The 15,468-nt window shown below is 40.9% G+C and overlaps 2 protein-coding genes across 5 annotated transcripts in view; one reads left to right on the top strand and one right to left on the bottom strand.

The window, feature by feature from the left end:
• Prkn (parkin RBR E3 ubiquitin protein ligase) overlaps positions 1-15,468 on the bottom strand; it is a 1,148,335-nt gene that overhangs the window by 775,668 nt on the left and 357,199 nt on the right. The gene's annotated exons all lie outside the window — the stretch shown is intronic.
• LOC119820896 (60S ribosomal protein L23a-like) lies at positions 14,155-14,655 on the top strand. Its single transcript, XM_038339605.1, has one exon. It carries the CDS (start codon positions 14,161-14,163, stop codon positions 14,629-14,631), a length of 471 nt encoding a protein of 156 aa, XP_038195533.1. The 5' UTR covers positions 14,155-14,160; the 3' UTR covers positions 14,632-14,655.

The following is a 15,468-nucleotide window of genomic DNA, read 5'->3' as shown; positions in this document are numbered from 1 at the left end:
CTTTCTTTCTTTCTTTCCTTTCTTTCCTTCGTTCTTTCTTTGTTCCTTCCTTCCTTCCTTTCTTTTTTTCTTTTCTCTGTCCCTCTGTGTGTATGGATCTCACGCTCTCTCCCTCTTATCTCTGTCTATCTCTCTCAGAGAACTGTAGCCCAGAGACCCAGGGCCTTGCCAGTTTCCTAAATGGAACCCTACAGCTGCATATCTGGCCTTAAGACAAGGATTGGTCCACACTTTCGAAAGAAACTTATTCCAAACTCCATGACCATGTTACTGAAAGCACCAAGACTGTAGTTGACAAGCAGAAGAACTGGGATAGAGGCTATAGTCGAGAATACCAGACAAACAAAGAAGTAGATATCCCAACCAGGCTATGAATTAGCCCCTCCCTGATCACTGCAAATACCTCTGTTGAAAGAAGAAAGGTGAACTGAACAAAAAGAAGAAACATTCAACCAAAAACAAATGATACACAAACCTCAATACAGGAATAAAGACATATAAAAACAGGATACATTCCAAGTACTGAAGGACCCACAAATGTCAACCCAGACTATTATACCCAGCAAAAGTATCAATTTAAGCTGAAAGTTAAATTAAATAGATTAAAGAAATTTATAACTAATAAGCTAGTTCTAGACAGAATACCATAATAAATACTTTAGTCTGATGAGAAGGACAAACATCCAAGAAGTTTTAGGGAACAAATAAACAATGCCAGACCAGGTATTCAAAGAGCTCTGAAAACAAACATCACAAAATTAACAAAACATCAGGAATTAATACATATTCCTCAATAATAACTCTGAATATCAATACTCTCAATTACCCCAATAAGAGACATAGACTATCTAACTGAATTAGAAAACAAGATGCATCTACTGTCTGCCTCCAAGGAACACATCTCTCCATCAATAAAGACACAACTTTAGGGTAAAAGGATAGAAAATGAAATAGGGAATGTGCAAGCATGTATAGCTATTCTAATATCTGACATCAAAACTTCAGACTTCACTAGTCAGAACAGATAAACATAGATACTTCATTCTCCTTAAGTGGAAAATACACCACTAGAATATTATAATCCTAAGCATGTATACAGCAAACACAGAGTTACTCAATTACATAAAGAAACTATTTTTGATATAAACCCATAGATTGACCCCGCCAATAGAGTCATAGTCAATGATTTCAATACTCCACTCTCACCAATAAATAATCCAGGGAAAAAAGCCATCTGAATTAAATGAAATAAAAATCACATGGACCTAACACATATATACAGAATATTCTGCCCAAACACTAAATAATATTCTTTTTCTCAGCAGCCCATGTAACTTCCTCCAAGATCGTCCACATATTTGGAAGGAAACAAAGAAAGATTCAATAAATTTAGGAAAACTGAAATAATACCCTGCATTATATCTGAATACAATGGACCAAAGCTGGATATCAAGATCAATAGGAACTAGAGAAAGTATACAACTTCATGGAGACAGCAGCACACTGCCGAATGACAACTGCAGCAAGAATCAATCAAGAAGGAAAATGTAAAGTTCCTAGAATTCAATGAAAATGACATGACATAGCAAAATCTATGAGACAGAGTCAAGGCAAGTCCTAAGGGAAACATTCACAGCATCATGTGCCTACACCAAAACTATGAGATCTCAATTAGCAATTCATTTATACACCTGAAATCTTTGGGAAAACAAGAACATACAATCCAAAATTATAGATAGAGAAAGGTAAACAAAATCAGGGCTGACATTAATTTAAAAAAACCACACAGAAAACCCAACAATACAAAGATTCGAGTACTATGCTAAAGCTAATCAAACTTTCAAAGGGAGAAATGGGTTAACGCTTATTGTTAACCCTCTAATGGCCATATTTTTCTGAGTAAAGTTTTAATGTTCCTGTTATTTTCTACATACTTTACTTTTTAAGAAAATTGTGAATGTTTGTAATTTCAACAAAGTACATTTTTACTTTTTACCCCATATGTGGTATATGAATTGTTATTATCCTATGTGTCTATCTGGCTTGTCACAAGTCTGATAATCTCCATAAACTATCAATGAGACAGTTTCACAAAAGCCCAAGTTTATCATGCACATTTACTATCTCAGGACTGGACTCTGCCAACCAAATAGATTCCTGATACCTTCTAGGGAAAACGCTATTAAGAGACCACAATATCGGTGGCCATAAAGTTACTTAGAGTGTGTGCTTAGAGAAATTATCTTAGTTCTTCATTAGCAGACTATGGGAGAACTGATCAGACTTGTAGAGCTGGCGGACGCTCAAAATCGGCTGGGAAGCCTTCCAAATACAAAGTCTCTGGCTTCAGCTAAGGCTTGTTGAAAATTAGGCTCAAAGATGAGTCCAAATTATAGTGAAGGGTCTCGGGAAACATGATGTGCCAGGCCAGAGCTGCTAAGTGTCCTCATTTTCAGTATCTTGGTATCTGGTACATTAGAAAAGGAGTTTCTTACTGTTTCAACAAAATGATTTTTGTTTTAAAAAAGCTACACAAAATCCTATTATAAGGACTATTAACTACACACTCTGTCTCTTTGTTTTTTTATGTATATGTATGGACATGTTGTATAGATACTCATCCATTTAAAGTTAGGCTCATAAGCTGATGATATCTTCCTCAGTCCTAGATTTATCTCCAACACCCTCTCCAATAGCTACATGCTATCCTATTTGACTTCTCCACAATTTGTTTATTCATAAGTGTTTTCGGGGCTAAAATTATTTTTAATTTTAAACTATTTTATAGATTATTAGCCATGATATTATGTGATGGCAGTAGTGGGGTGTGTGTGTATGTGTGTGCATGAGCATACGTGAGCTACAGCCCACATGTGAGGTGAAAGGCTGACTTTTGGGTATCAGCATCTTCTCCATCACGGGCCTGGGGACCAATCTCAGGTCTCTAGGTTTGCACTGACAGCACTTTGCTCGCCGAGCTGTCACACTGCTCTACCACTGCCACTGATGCTGTGGTTGACAGAGCCCACGATGCGGCCTTGAGCCTGCTTCAATCTCTACAGTGCTTGGGCAATGGCTATGAACCGTCATACCCTACTACTTGAAGTTTCTGTGAATATGGCAATAAGATGCTCATCGTCTTCCTGGAAATTTCCTGGAATGTCCTCTTGTGAGAGCCCAGAGTTTGTATGGAAAAGTGCAGGGCACACGGGAATGAAGAAGTAAGTGTTCAAGGAGAAGGGACATAGTGAGACTTTTTAAAATAAAGTCACAAATTTGACTTCAGTATGTAGGTCAAATAAGAATCGTAATTTTCAAACATACTGCATTAAGATGGTGGCACTACATTATAACACTTAACTGCACACTTGGGAAAATGCAATATAGACTTTGGGATGGAGAGTTTAGGAAGTTTTATTTATCCATGTAAAGGATTCTGAACTCAGGATGCCTTTTAAAGTTTACTGAAATGATTAAGACATTTGATTAAGGCATCTAATTTAATGCTGAAAATTTCAACAACGGTTCATCCCAATTATTAGACTTTGACCATGTGTTAAGCAGTGTTGGGCTGTGCAGACAGCCCAACACATATGTTCTACCGGCATACAGAGAACAACATGTGCTACTCTGGTGTCCAGGGTCCTGCTGTGCACAGGGAGTACCCTAAATTAGGGAAAAGAGCAATCCCTTTCTCCACACAAATATAAATAATTATTTGCCACAGAGTCCAAAGGAAAGGAGACCTACTGAAGTAATCAGTAAGAGATAAGCACAACAAATGACGTCTGTAGTCACTAGATGGTTCTGGTGGCAAATGAGGTCAAGCAGCAACGGAAGCCTAGCTAATCTGTTTCCAACAATCAACGTGTGGTGGGACTGTGAAGTATACAGCCACAAAAATGGCATTGAGTTTTAGTCAATGAAGTGACCATATTTTACTGAGATAAGATATTTCCTCTTCGCAGGAAGAAAATAGATTAAGTGAAAAAACTTAAAGTCATGGTTGTACTTAATTATGAGTTTATAAACCCCAAATAAGCTAATACTAAGGTAGCTAGTCTATCAGCATTTGTGAAAACATTTTACACTTAGTCAAGGATATAATCTTCCTAACGTGCCTGGAGGCGAGTCCTGTGCAGACAACTAGGGGCGCCATTTCACTGTGTGCGGGGATTGCTGTTCCACATTTTCCCAAGACGGCATTCAATTGTTAATCATGAAATATCACCAAGAGTTCAGCTCTGTCACTCTGGAAGAGTTAATACAACAAATGAGTATCAAACGATTCAATTAATTTTTAGAAGGTGGCATCGGTCTTCAGCAGAGGCTGCAGTCTTTGCCGTCCAGAGGCTCATGCCAGCACAAGGAGTCTTTACAACACTGGGGGACAGTCACAGCCTCTTAGTCACAAGCAGGCCTCCCACGCTCAGGACTTCCCACCTTTTGTTGACAACGAAGATGCTGCATGGAGAAAAGCAGCAGCGATCTGGGAAATCAGCCACTTACACCTGGGTTGGCCATGATGCACTCACTGAGGGTACTACAGCGCCAAGATGCATACACATCTTCTATTGAAGCCATTTAAGGATGGATCATTTTAGATTTCTGTAAAGATACATGCTATAGGTTCACGTGGTCAGTCAAGAAAGGAGGAGGCATCTTTTTTTGAGCATTTATAAAATATTTTATTATGAATGCATTATTTTATTAGGATTTTCTTATTATTAAATTTTTAAGAATCACTGGAGTAAATTTTTTCTCTTGTATTTTTCTTTTTTAAAATAAATTTATTTATTTATTCATTCATTCAATTTAAAATCCAGGCCACAGTTTCCCCTCTTTCCTTTCCTCCCAGTACTTTCCCTCCTCTCCTCTTCGTTCTCACCCCCAATTCACTCCTCTTCCATTTCTGTTTAGGGAAGGGCAGGTCTCCCATGAGTATCAAAAAAAAACATGGCGTATCAAGTCACAGGAAGATTAAGCACCTCCCCATGTATTAAGGCTGGGCAAGACAAGCCAGCATGAGGAGTAGGGTCCCAAAGACCTATAGAGTTGAAGATGCCCGTGTTCCCGCTGATAGGAGGCTCCGTCTCTTAATCCTCAGGGCACTAGGTTTTCAATACACTGTTTCATATATGTTATGGTTGGAAGTGGAACATTTCCCTGCAGGCATGGTTGCCAGCTTGTGGGCTCTCAGGAACCGACCATGCCTTGATGGCATTGAATCCCTTGTAACTGGAACTGGAGTCACAGACCACCGTTTGCCAATATGTGGGTGCTGGGAACTGAACCCAAGTTCCCTGCAAGGACAGCACATCTCTTAACCACTGAGCTATCTCTCTAGTCTCTTGGTTTCCTTATCAGGAGAATCATAAAAAACCGTGGGTCTATGAATACACAGAGGTTTCTAGTTTAATCAGGCACAGTAAAGACAGAAGATGAAATTTCATGGTGTTGGCGTGTAGCAATGGTAGCGTATCTGTAAATTCTGAAGGTAGTCCAAGTGATTTAATCTTTGGGATTGTAGGAGAGTCTTAAGAGCTTACAGAACTCCAAAAGCTTCATTCAGAGAATTAATGATAGTTAATACAGAGAGGGTTTCATAAAAATAACCCCTAAAAATTACGTCTCTTTGCTTTGTCAGAACAATTTAATGTTCTATTACAAAATGGACATTATACTAATCTATCATTTTATTACATAAAAAGAACACAAATTTCTGAATTAGGTGAGAAATTTTTGGAAACTACAAGTCACATTAAAGAATATTTTTAGAACAAGTTTTATAAACTAGGTGCCACTGTTCATTCAGAATGAATTTAGAAAGTTTGAAATGATTTATTATAGGCAGTTTATCTCTACTTCTTAGCTTTTTTTTTCCTTTCTCTTCCCTCTAGCCACATCAAGAAAATAGAATCCAGCAGGCTGCCTGTGTTTCTGGAGCTTGGCATTAATTAGGAAGCTCCCAAGATGAAGTCACTAGCTGTAAACATTCCCTCCTGGACTCCTGAGCTTGTCAAATGCAAATTCCAACGTCTTGGCACTTGTATAGTGTCCTCTGAAAGACTTCAGGGTTCACCAAGTGAAAATGCAAATGACTTACTTCCTTGGTCATTAAGGGCCCGCAGGAGCCCAATGTCTCTGCCATCTTCCAAAGGCTTCTCATTAACAGAGCACACAGTCAAACTGGGGCTCAGTTAGTCCAGAGGGCAACATTTCTTTTTCCTTTTAATTACAATATGACTTTTCTAAAGTGGCTTTGAAGAATCAAAGCATGTCTAGACTCCCAGCAAGCACCACAGTCCACTCCGCAGGCCAGTATTGACTGCATTGCGGTTTCCAGTGTCTGATCTACGACCAATCGCAGACAGCCAAGTAGCATCCACAGAGCCCTTCTTCAGCCCAAAGCACAAGCATGGGAGCTTATTGGATCACCTTAATTTATCTGTCCTGGCTTGGACAGCAAAGTCCCCGCTAGCCAGGAGAAGAACAACTCACTCTCCAGAAGTCAGCCTGCAGCTAGCTGCACACATCATTCCTCTCCACACCTCTTCTCTCCTTTTGCAAATGTTTAAGGAAGGAAAGTAGGGGTGTGCAGAAACACCCACATAAATGCCAGAAGAGGAGGGGGACAGATGGACTGAGAGTTGCAGTAGTCAGCACTGGTCACTATGAGTGTGGCGCTTAGAGCTTGTTCACAGATGCAGGAAGATGACACCACCAGTCTCTTGGACCAAGAATGTAGCCAGTGAGTTCAGCCGCTGCTCAGGGAAGGACTCAATTCTTCCCAACATCGCCAGAGCATCACTCCAGGTGCTGTATATCAATGCTTGTGCTTGAAAGGCAAGGGCATGGGCTGATTTTATTGCACCCAAAACAAGGATACAAAGTCAGTCTTGGGTATCCATCTCAACCTCCTCTTCCTCTAAGTCCCCTTGTTGCTTTAGATGTGTCCCATTTTATTCTGACTTACGCTGAACACATACTCATATTTATAAGCTATGATGTGATGTCTTGACTCGTGTATATATTGAGAAGTGATCAGCCTGGGGCAATCATTATATCTACTACATTTCAGTTCAACCATTTCTTTGTGATCAAAGCAATCAAGACTCTCCCCTCTGTTCTGAGACCTGCACTGCATTGTTAAATGCTTTGTCAGATAAACAAGGAGCTTATTCTCCTTTCAGACTAGAGCATGGCACCCAGCGGCCACCCTTTCCTTTCTTCTACACTCCACAGTCTGTTTGCTCCTCTGCTTCAGCTGATATGAGAACAACCTGCTCCCCAGTTTTCACATGGAGATGAGCGTCTTCTAAATCAAAGCTTAAATTAGAAAACAGTCTATGAGAGAGTTGAAACTAGGAGAGAAAATAGCTTCCTATCCACTTTCATGACTCCTTGTCCCTTTTTCCATATCCCATCTTTCCTCATCAGCTAATAGGTTGTGGCCAGTCAAAGACTTATCTGAATAATATATGTGCACACATTCACTACAGGCTAGTATCCGCCTGAGAAAGGATGGTCAGTTGCTTTTTGTTTTGTTTTTCCTGAGTTTGGATCATCTTGATTAACATTATCCTTTCCAGGTGCCCGTGTTTCCCTGAATTTCCCGATTTCAGCAGAGTAATATTCCGTTTTATATGTAGATCACATTTTCATTATCCAATCATCTGCTGATGGACTTTCAGGCTGCTTCATTTCTCACTATAATAAATAAATCAGCAATAAATATGGATGTACATATGTCTTTTTGGTAATATAGGGAGTTTTCTGGGTATATGCCAAGGGGTGTATGTCTTGGTCATGATGTAGTCCTGTTTTTAATTTTTTGAGCAGCCTCCAAACTGTTTTCCACAATGGCTGTATTAATTTGTTCTCCCTCCAGCAGCAGATAAGGGTTACTCATTCCCCACATCCTCTCCAACATCTGTTGCCAGATTGCTTGATGATAGCCATTTTGGCTGGCATGAGGTAGAACTTCAAAGAAGTTTTAATTTTGCATTTCTTGATCTCTAGTAATGTTGACTATTTTAAAAATACAGCGATAGGTCATCTGTGTTTCTTCTTTTGAATACCGTCACTTCTGTTAGTTCACTGATTGATGGGCAGTTGTATTTCCTTCAAGTGAAGCTTTTGCAGTTCTTTGTAAACTCAGGATATAAGCCCCTTGTCTGGCATACAGCTGGTGAAGATGTCCTCCATCCTGCAGGCTCTTTGCTCCTCTGGTAGCTTCCTTTTCTGTGCATGGAAAGTCTCAGTTTCAGGCAGTCCCATCATCTGTTGATAGCTGGGGTTGCTTACTATGCTGGGGATGCTATGTTCAGAAAACTCCAGCCCATCCCAGAGTCTTGAAGAGTGTCCCCCACGGTTTCTTCTAGCCATTTTAGCATTTCAAATGTTGAATAAAGGGCTCTGACTTACTCCGTGTGTTTTTCTTTTCAAGGCGAAAGAACAAGGTTCATTTTCTGCCGGTAGAGATCCAGCTGTTTCCAGAACCATTTGTTACATAGCTGTCTTTTTGCCTCCTTCATCACTAGTTAGCTGTCCAGTGGCTTTGTCTGTTTATCTCTTGGTCATCTCTTCTCTTCCATTGGTCTAACTCTTTTCATGCTAATGGCAGGCTCTGTGTCTGTGGTTCTGTAATATAATCTGAGGTATTATGATACCCCAGCTATGTTCTTGCTCCTTATGATTGCTTCGGTTACATATACTTTTTTCAGTTCCACTGGGATTCTTGAATTGCTTCTTTCTAGATCTGGGAAGTACAACATCAGCATGGAGTCTATAGATTCAGTTTGGTGGAATAGCCATTTTCGTGATTTTAATGCTAATACTGGACCACACAAGATCTTTCCACAATCTAGTATCTTCTCTTCTCAGGGAGGACATGTGAATTTGGCTGTTTGGGCACTGAAGGAGCAAGAGCCATTTTCACATTGCCAAAGAACCCAACATGCATAAATAAACCTTGTGAGATGGCAACTGTGAAGCTGGACTTTATTTTTAAATTCTACTGGCCATTAGTGCACCAGGAATTAGGAACAGCTGGTCATTGAAGATGTTTGTTGCACTGACCTACCTAGAATAAACGACTTAAAAATTTTATTTTTAGGAAAGGGGCTTTGTAACCTAAAAAAAAATTCCCTTTTATCTTCTGTCTAAAACTATATTAAATCAATCTATTATTATGTTATTCAATATGCAAACTATATTGCTAATCATAAACTATTTTTATAATAAATTGCCATCTCCCTGGGAACCTGGTTCCTCATATTATCCCTGTTCCTGTCAATGGGTTTATTATACACTGGAGTTAAATGTAGAACGATGAGAGCTAGGTGTGATGCAAGCCTGCAATCCCAGGGCTGGGAGACCTGGGCAGGAGGACTGTACAATAGGTGTCAACCTGGCTTATACACTGGTAATCTACCTCAAAACAATGGTAGAAAAGGAGGGACAGAGTGGGGAGAGAAGGGAAAAAGGCAGGCAGGCAGGCAGGCAGGCAGGCAGGCAGGCAGGCAGGAAGGAAGGAAGGAAGGGGAATCATATAAAACTAAAGGAGAACAAAAACACCCCATTTCTTTTGTGACTTTGACAGATGGCCTGGCTGGCTGGTCTTCTCTAACTGCTCTCAGGATATTCCAGTTTCTTGGGGCGAGGAGCATCTCACACAGTTCCCATACCCCAAGGCACACCATAGCCTGCTATCCTTATGCAATTATTCACCAACTTTTTCCTGCCAGATGTGAAGAATGAGAGCTGAAGAAGCAAGGTTCACATTTCACATGTAAAAACAAGACACTTTGACAGCCTGACAAATAGCCATCCGCATCCATGTGCTGAGCGGTGGAGGTGCAAAATGTACTTGACCTATTTGCTCTTGATGAGTGACCCTTCAGAGGGGTAAACCAAAATGTTACGAGTAATTACCCGACAGTGCAGAAAGGGCACTAGAAAGAGCAAGGGAGGGGTAGCTCTGCTTTTAGAATCCTGGGTGGGCTTCTAGGGAACAAACTCAGCACTGTTTTCTCTCCTGTCTCCCCTGGTCCCCCAAACGTCAGTCAAGTGGTATCCTCAACATTCCCCATAACCATTTGGCAATTTTACTTCTATGCTGAAAACTAAACTCTAGTAGGAATTTATGTGACAAAAGAAAAATTAAATCCCTGGCTAAATCCTAATGTGTTCTTAATAATCTGGTGTGATATAAACTCCAAGTTGCTCTGCATGACTGCCAAGGCTTTGTCATTCATAGAAGGTTCACACAAAGAGGCTCTTCTTAAAGCAATCCGAAAACACCAAGAAATTCATACCCTCTGGCTTAAAGTCATTAGTGTTCAAAGCACACTTTTTTTTTTAAGTACTTGAAATCTGATTTGGGATAAAATGGAAATTATGCCTGAAGCCTATCACTTCGTTTCCTTAGCAGGCCTCTATGACTGAGTTGTATTTGGCAGGTATGAGCTAATCTCCAATCCCCAAACCATTTTCATCTTGTACTACATCCCAGGAATGGCAAGGGGTTCTTGATAAGGAGGATTCTTAACTAATTGTGGTGAATCTGTGGTGCGGGTAGACTGTAAGCCCATTGGTTTCAATTTCTTTTGCATTTGTTTCTGTATAAGTATCTTCTACTTTTATGTTGATAAGTTGAAGTTCAAACTTAGCCTGGAGTGTTTCCTGGAAACTCTTGCCTTTTGTAGGGTGCTCCGCTTTAAATGGAAGCTGTATAGCATATTTCTTCCTCCTGAGGCTTTAGGGGTCATTATATAAAGTAGACAACGAAACTTTAAAAGCCAGAACAATAACCTGCTGTAGGGAAACAGCTGTCGTGTGCACTATTGCTCACAGGAACTCAGAGCTGCTGGAACTGAATGCAGAAGACTTGTACAAGATCAAGCCAACCCGGACCCCAGCCTGCATCAGGGAGGGGTGCACAAAGTCCCATCCCAAGCCAAGGAGCTGTTGGAGATTCATGACTGTTGTGGGGAGAAAGCCTTGGTTTCCTTCAGAAACAGATACCCTGAGGGGTCGGCCACCCACACTCTAAGAGGTGGTCCTGTACCCATGCACACACAGGCAGGGTTTCCTGGACACGGTGGTTTATTTTTATTGTTTTAATTAAAATGGAGCACATGAAGTTGGGAGGGTAAAGCAGTTGGGGAGACAGAGAAGGAGTTGTAGAGCATGGAATGGGGAAGGGGGGTTGATCAAAATACAAATTCATGTACGAAATTCTCTCATAAAATGAGCTTATGAAGAGAAGACTCTACCCAACCTAGAGAGAAATGGTTACACAATAGAATCATTTTTCATATAAATTCAATAATTTTTAAGTATGTTGTGGCAGTGAGACTTGAAAATACTAAACAAAATTAACAAAGGTTTTAATTTCTTAAGATTTAAGTTTATTTATGTTTCCACCTGTCTCTCTCTCTCTCTCTCTCTCTCTCTCTCTCTCTCTCTCTCTCTCTCGTGTGTGTGTGTGTGTGTGTGTGTGTGACTGTAGGTCAGAGGACAACTTGCAGGTGTCTCTTCTCTCCTTCTGCTAGGTGGATGTTAGGAGCACAACTCGGCTCATCAGACTTGCTAAGCACCTTTACCCAATGAGCATCCACCAGTCAAGAATTTATTATGTAAAATCAAAAATTAATGAGAAGACAGAAAACTATATGATATAAAGTTTATCTTTCAAATTTAACTATTCGACTGAAGTTAACAATGGATATGACTTTTACCAGGCCCTACTATAAGATCATGCCTTGCAAAGAAGTCATGCGAAATCTTGCCCCACTCAGCCACATTTTCCTGCCCTTATCTCTTGTTGGCCTGCTTGCTTTCTCAATATTGCTCTGTCTCCAGGTTTGTGGACCTATCTGATGCCTCTGCCTGAATTCTCAGAAAGGATGCTCCCTCTTCATGTTCACCCCAAATGTGGACATATCTCAGAGGAACTGAAGCACTCCCTTTTTGTCCTACTTGATACTCAACAGGATACACTCTTGCTAATGACTCATCCTTGGTTATTACGCTCTTCCAATTAGAATGAGCTTCCTATGTGGAGGCTTTCCTCTGCTGATTTCTCTGCGAAATCCCAGTGCCTGGACCTGCGCCTAGCACAGCGTAGGAATCCAGTGTCTGTGTGTTTACATGATTGGTTGCACATTAATGTTAGAGGAGACCCCCTCCTTTATTTTACCTGTCAGAAGTTAATTGATGGTTGGCCCCTCATTCGGGAAACACAAACAACGTGTAAACTTAATTCATACACAAAAACTCCAAGACCAAAAATACCTCATTCTATGTTTGCATTCAAAGTCTGCAAAACTATATATTGTATTCACTAAGCATATTTTGAACTATGCTTTTTTTTTTGTTTTTTGCTGTCTAGGACAGTGCTACTCAGTTTGACTCCCAGTCTGCATGTTAGCATTATCTAGGGACCTGTCAGAAGCACACTTCCTTAGTCTCTGCCGCAAGCATGGGCGGTGTGGAACTCAACATCCTGTGTTTTCATAAGCCTGCAGGTGATCCCGGGGAGCCCCAAGCTGGAGAACCAGTGCTCCCATGGCTCACTCTAGCTCTTTGATTTCTCATCAGCCTTTATGTCCTAGACTTTTAAGTACTATAAATGTAAAATAAGAACAGAGCATCCCCCAAAGAAACAGGTTTATGTGAAGTGACAGAGAAATATATTGTGGCATCTGCGGGCTGTAAAGGATCATAGAAGCATTCCAAGACGCTGATGATGAGAGACTTCTAAAGGCTAAGCAAATCCATCAGCTGTTTCCAAACAAACCTCATTGGTCAAGGTGTCTTGCGGCAGGTCCAGTGTTATACCACTGGAGGAGACAGCCAGCGCTAGGCAGGTGTTCTTGGGAAAGGGCCAATTTTGAGTGGTGTTAGGCTTGTAGGAGTTCCTGGTAGAACCCTGTTCCAGGAGCATATGCTGGAGGGGCTGGACATGGCGGAATGTCTCAAGGGCTTATACTAGAGTCGTGGGCACAGGGTCTCCTCAGTCAAGATTTGTCTCCACTGGTGTTTGGTCTGATCTGACTTTCTGCAACACTGACAAGTTCCACAGTACTAACTGTGTAAGTGGTGTTTACGTAAATCATGTGTCACCTCTCTTTTTCATTAGATACCTTCTCTTTCCTACAAGCCCCAGAAAAGCAAATTCTCAGACTGCAGACATTTCTATAATAAAGAGTTAAGATGGCCTTTTCTGAATAGAAAAAAGATAAACTGACTCTTCACTCTGTTTTACACATGCGCAGTGCATCTCTCAATGCAGAACAGGAAACGATGCCTCTGCTGGCATCCTGCATCTATCGCCTTTCCTATCTAAGAATGGTGGGTCAGACTCTGGCACATGCACACTTGACCCCACACGAGGGCTGGTCATGTCAAGATGCCCATCCTTGTCATTCCAGGTGGAGGACAAAGTAAGAACAATGAAGGGGTGCACAATCAACACGTAGTTTATTAATTTTCCCGCAATCCAAGCCAAGAGAATGAAGCCGTTCTCCCTGAGTTCTCGAAACAGCAGCTCTACAGGCAGATGATCCTATCAAGTCACCAGTCCCTAAGTGATAACAGTTCTACCACGAAGGAACCCTGAGTGTCCCTGTCCCGCCCACCGCCCAACTAAGCAGGAGTTATCTCACAACAGAAACAGAACTGGGCCTGCAATAACAAGATTTCTCCAGGATCTCACTGAGTCAGGAGTGAAAACCAGGAGACAGTGGGATCAAGGCTGCTTAATTAAGCATACCCTTGTCCGTGTCCCAACTCTTCCTTATTTGAACTTGAAGTTCATGTCGGAAACCTGAAGTCGGGTCTGAGGATGCTGCTCCCCTGTTTCCACATCATAGCTCCATTGATTAAATCCCTTTCTTGATTTTCAACATGGTATTCTCACTTTGGTTTCTGTATTATGAAACCAGAGCCCACCCCAACCCCCAGCTAGTTACAGTTCTGTCTTCAGATGAACCCAGCATTAAACCTAAGTGGTAAGACAGCGTGTGCAGACGCAGCAGCAAACTGAAGAAGGCATTGAACATGGACACACAATTATTCTGCTGGTATTTTTGTTGAGATAATAAATAGAGAGATGGATTTTGCTCAAAAATTTAAGTATAGCTTTTCGTCAAGATGGCGCCGAAAGCGAAGAAGGAAGCTCCTGCCCCTCCCAAAGCGGAAGCTAAAGCGAAGGCCTTGAAAGCCAAGAAGGCAGTGCTGAAAGGCGTCCACAGCCACAAAAAGAAGAAGATTCGCACATCGCCCACCTTTCGGTGGCCCAAGACCCTGCGGCTACGAAGGCAGCCTAAATACCACCGGAAGAGCGTGCCCAGGAGGAACAAGCTTGACCACTATGCCATCATCAAATTCCCCCTGACCACCGAGTCAGCCATGAAGAAGATAGAAGACAACAACACACTTGTGTTCATTGTGGACGTCAAGGCCAACAAGCACCAGATCAAACAGGCTGTGAAGAAACTCTATGACATCGATGTGGCCAAAGTCAACACCCTCATAAGGCCCGACGGAGAGAAGAAGGCGTATGTCCGGTTGGCTCCTGATTATGATGCTCTGGATGTTGCCAACAAAATTGGAATCATCTAAACTGAGTCCTGCCGGCTAATTCTAAATATATACTTTTTCAACATTAAAAAAAAATTTAAGTATATATTTTACTTTTAGAAAGAAAATCTGAATGTCACATTATAGAATTAGCCAATTGTTCTACTAATATAATGAAGTGATTTGGTCAATAAACACCTTAAACGTATGAAGAATCAGCTATTTTAATGCTATGTTTAATTTTCAACTATACCCAGTTCACACAAAACATTTATGATAATCCTAGTGATGAAGAATCCATACAGCTTCTTATATTTGGATTTTCATATAAACTATATTTCACTGTGGATTTTTATATAAACCATATTTCACTGTGAATTTTTATATGAACTACATTTCACTGTGGATTTTATATAAACCACATTTCACTGGACATCCCTTTGTAATTCACAACTTTAAGAAAAGCCTCAATCCTGCCTGTGGAATTGCAGACATGATACACTTAGACCACTTAACTGTGGACTCGTCATAGGTGCTCAACACCACACTTTAAAGACAGCTGTTCTTCCTATTTTCCAAAACCTTGCAAATCTTTGTTACTATCCTGAATCCAAGGGTCATGGAAGATGCATCTTGAGGCTCACGCGCCTCCGTGAAGCTGTAGAATTGCTCCCTGCGGTGGCTTCAATAGACTGATATTTGCAGCACTGTGTATAAAAACACAGAACAACCTACATCTTAACTTCATCTGTCAGAGTGTTAATTTTGGGGTCAACATTATGATTCTAACTGACTCTTTTTTATTGTTGGTCAGAATATGAATGCTTATTACAGTATTAATTACTTAATGTAGCTTTTCTATGAAGTGTCATTTTATCC

This window comes from Arvicola amphibius, chromosome 8, assembly GCF_903992535.2.
Source record: "Arvicola amphibius chromosome 8, mArvAmp1.2, whole genome shotgun sequence".
Classification (NCBI taxonomy): Eukaryota; Metazoa; Chordata; class Mammalia; order Rodentia; family Cricetidae; genus Arvicola; species Arvicola amphibius.
The sequence above is the reverse complement of the archived record's forward strand: the minus strand, read 5'-3'. Positions and strand labels throughout refer to the sequence as shown.

Bases quoted from the DNA above. Each gene is read 5' to 3' on its own strand.
- LOC119820896 (XM_038339605.1), top strand. From the start codon at position 14,161: ATGGCGCCGAAAGCGAAGAAGGAAGCTCCTGCCCCTCCCAAAGCGGAA.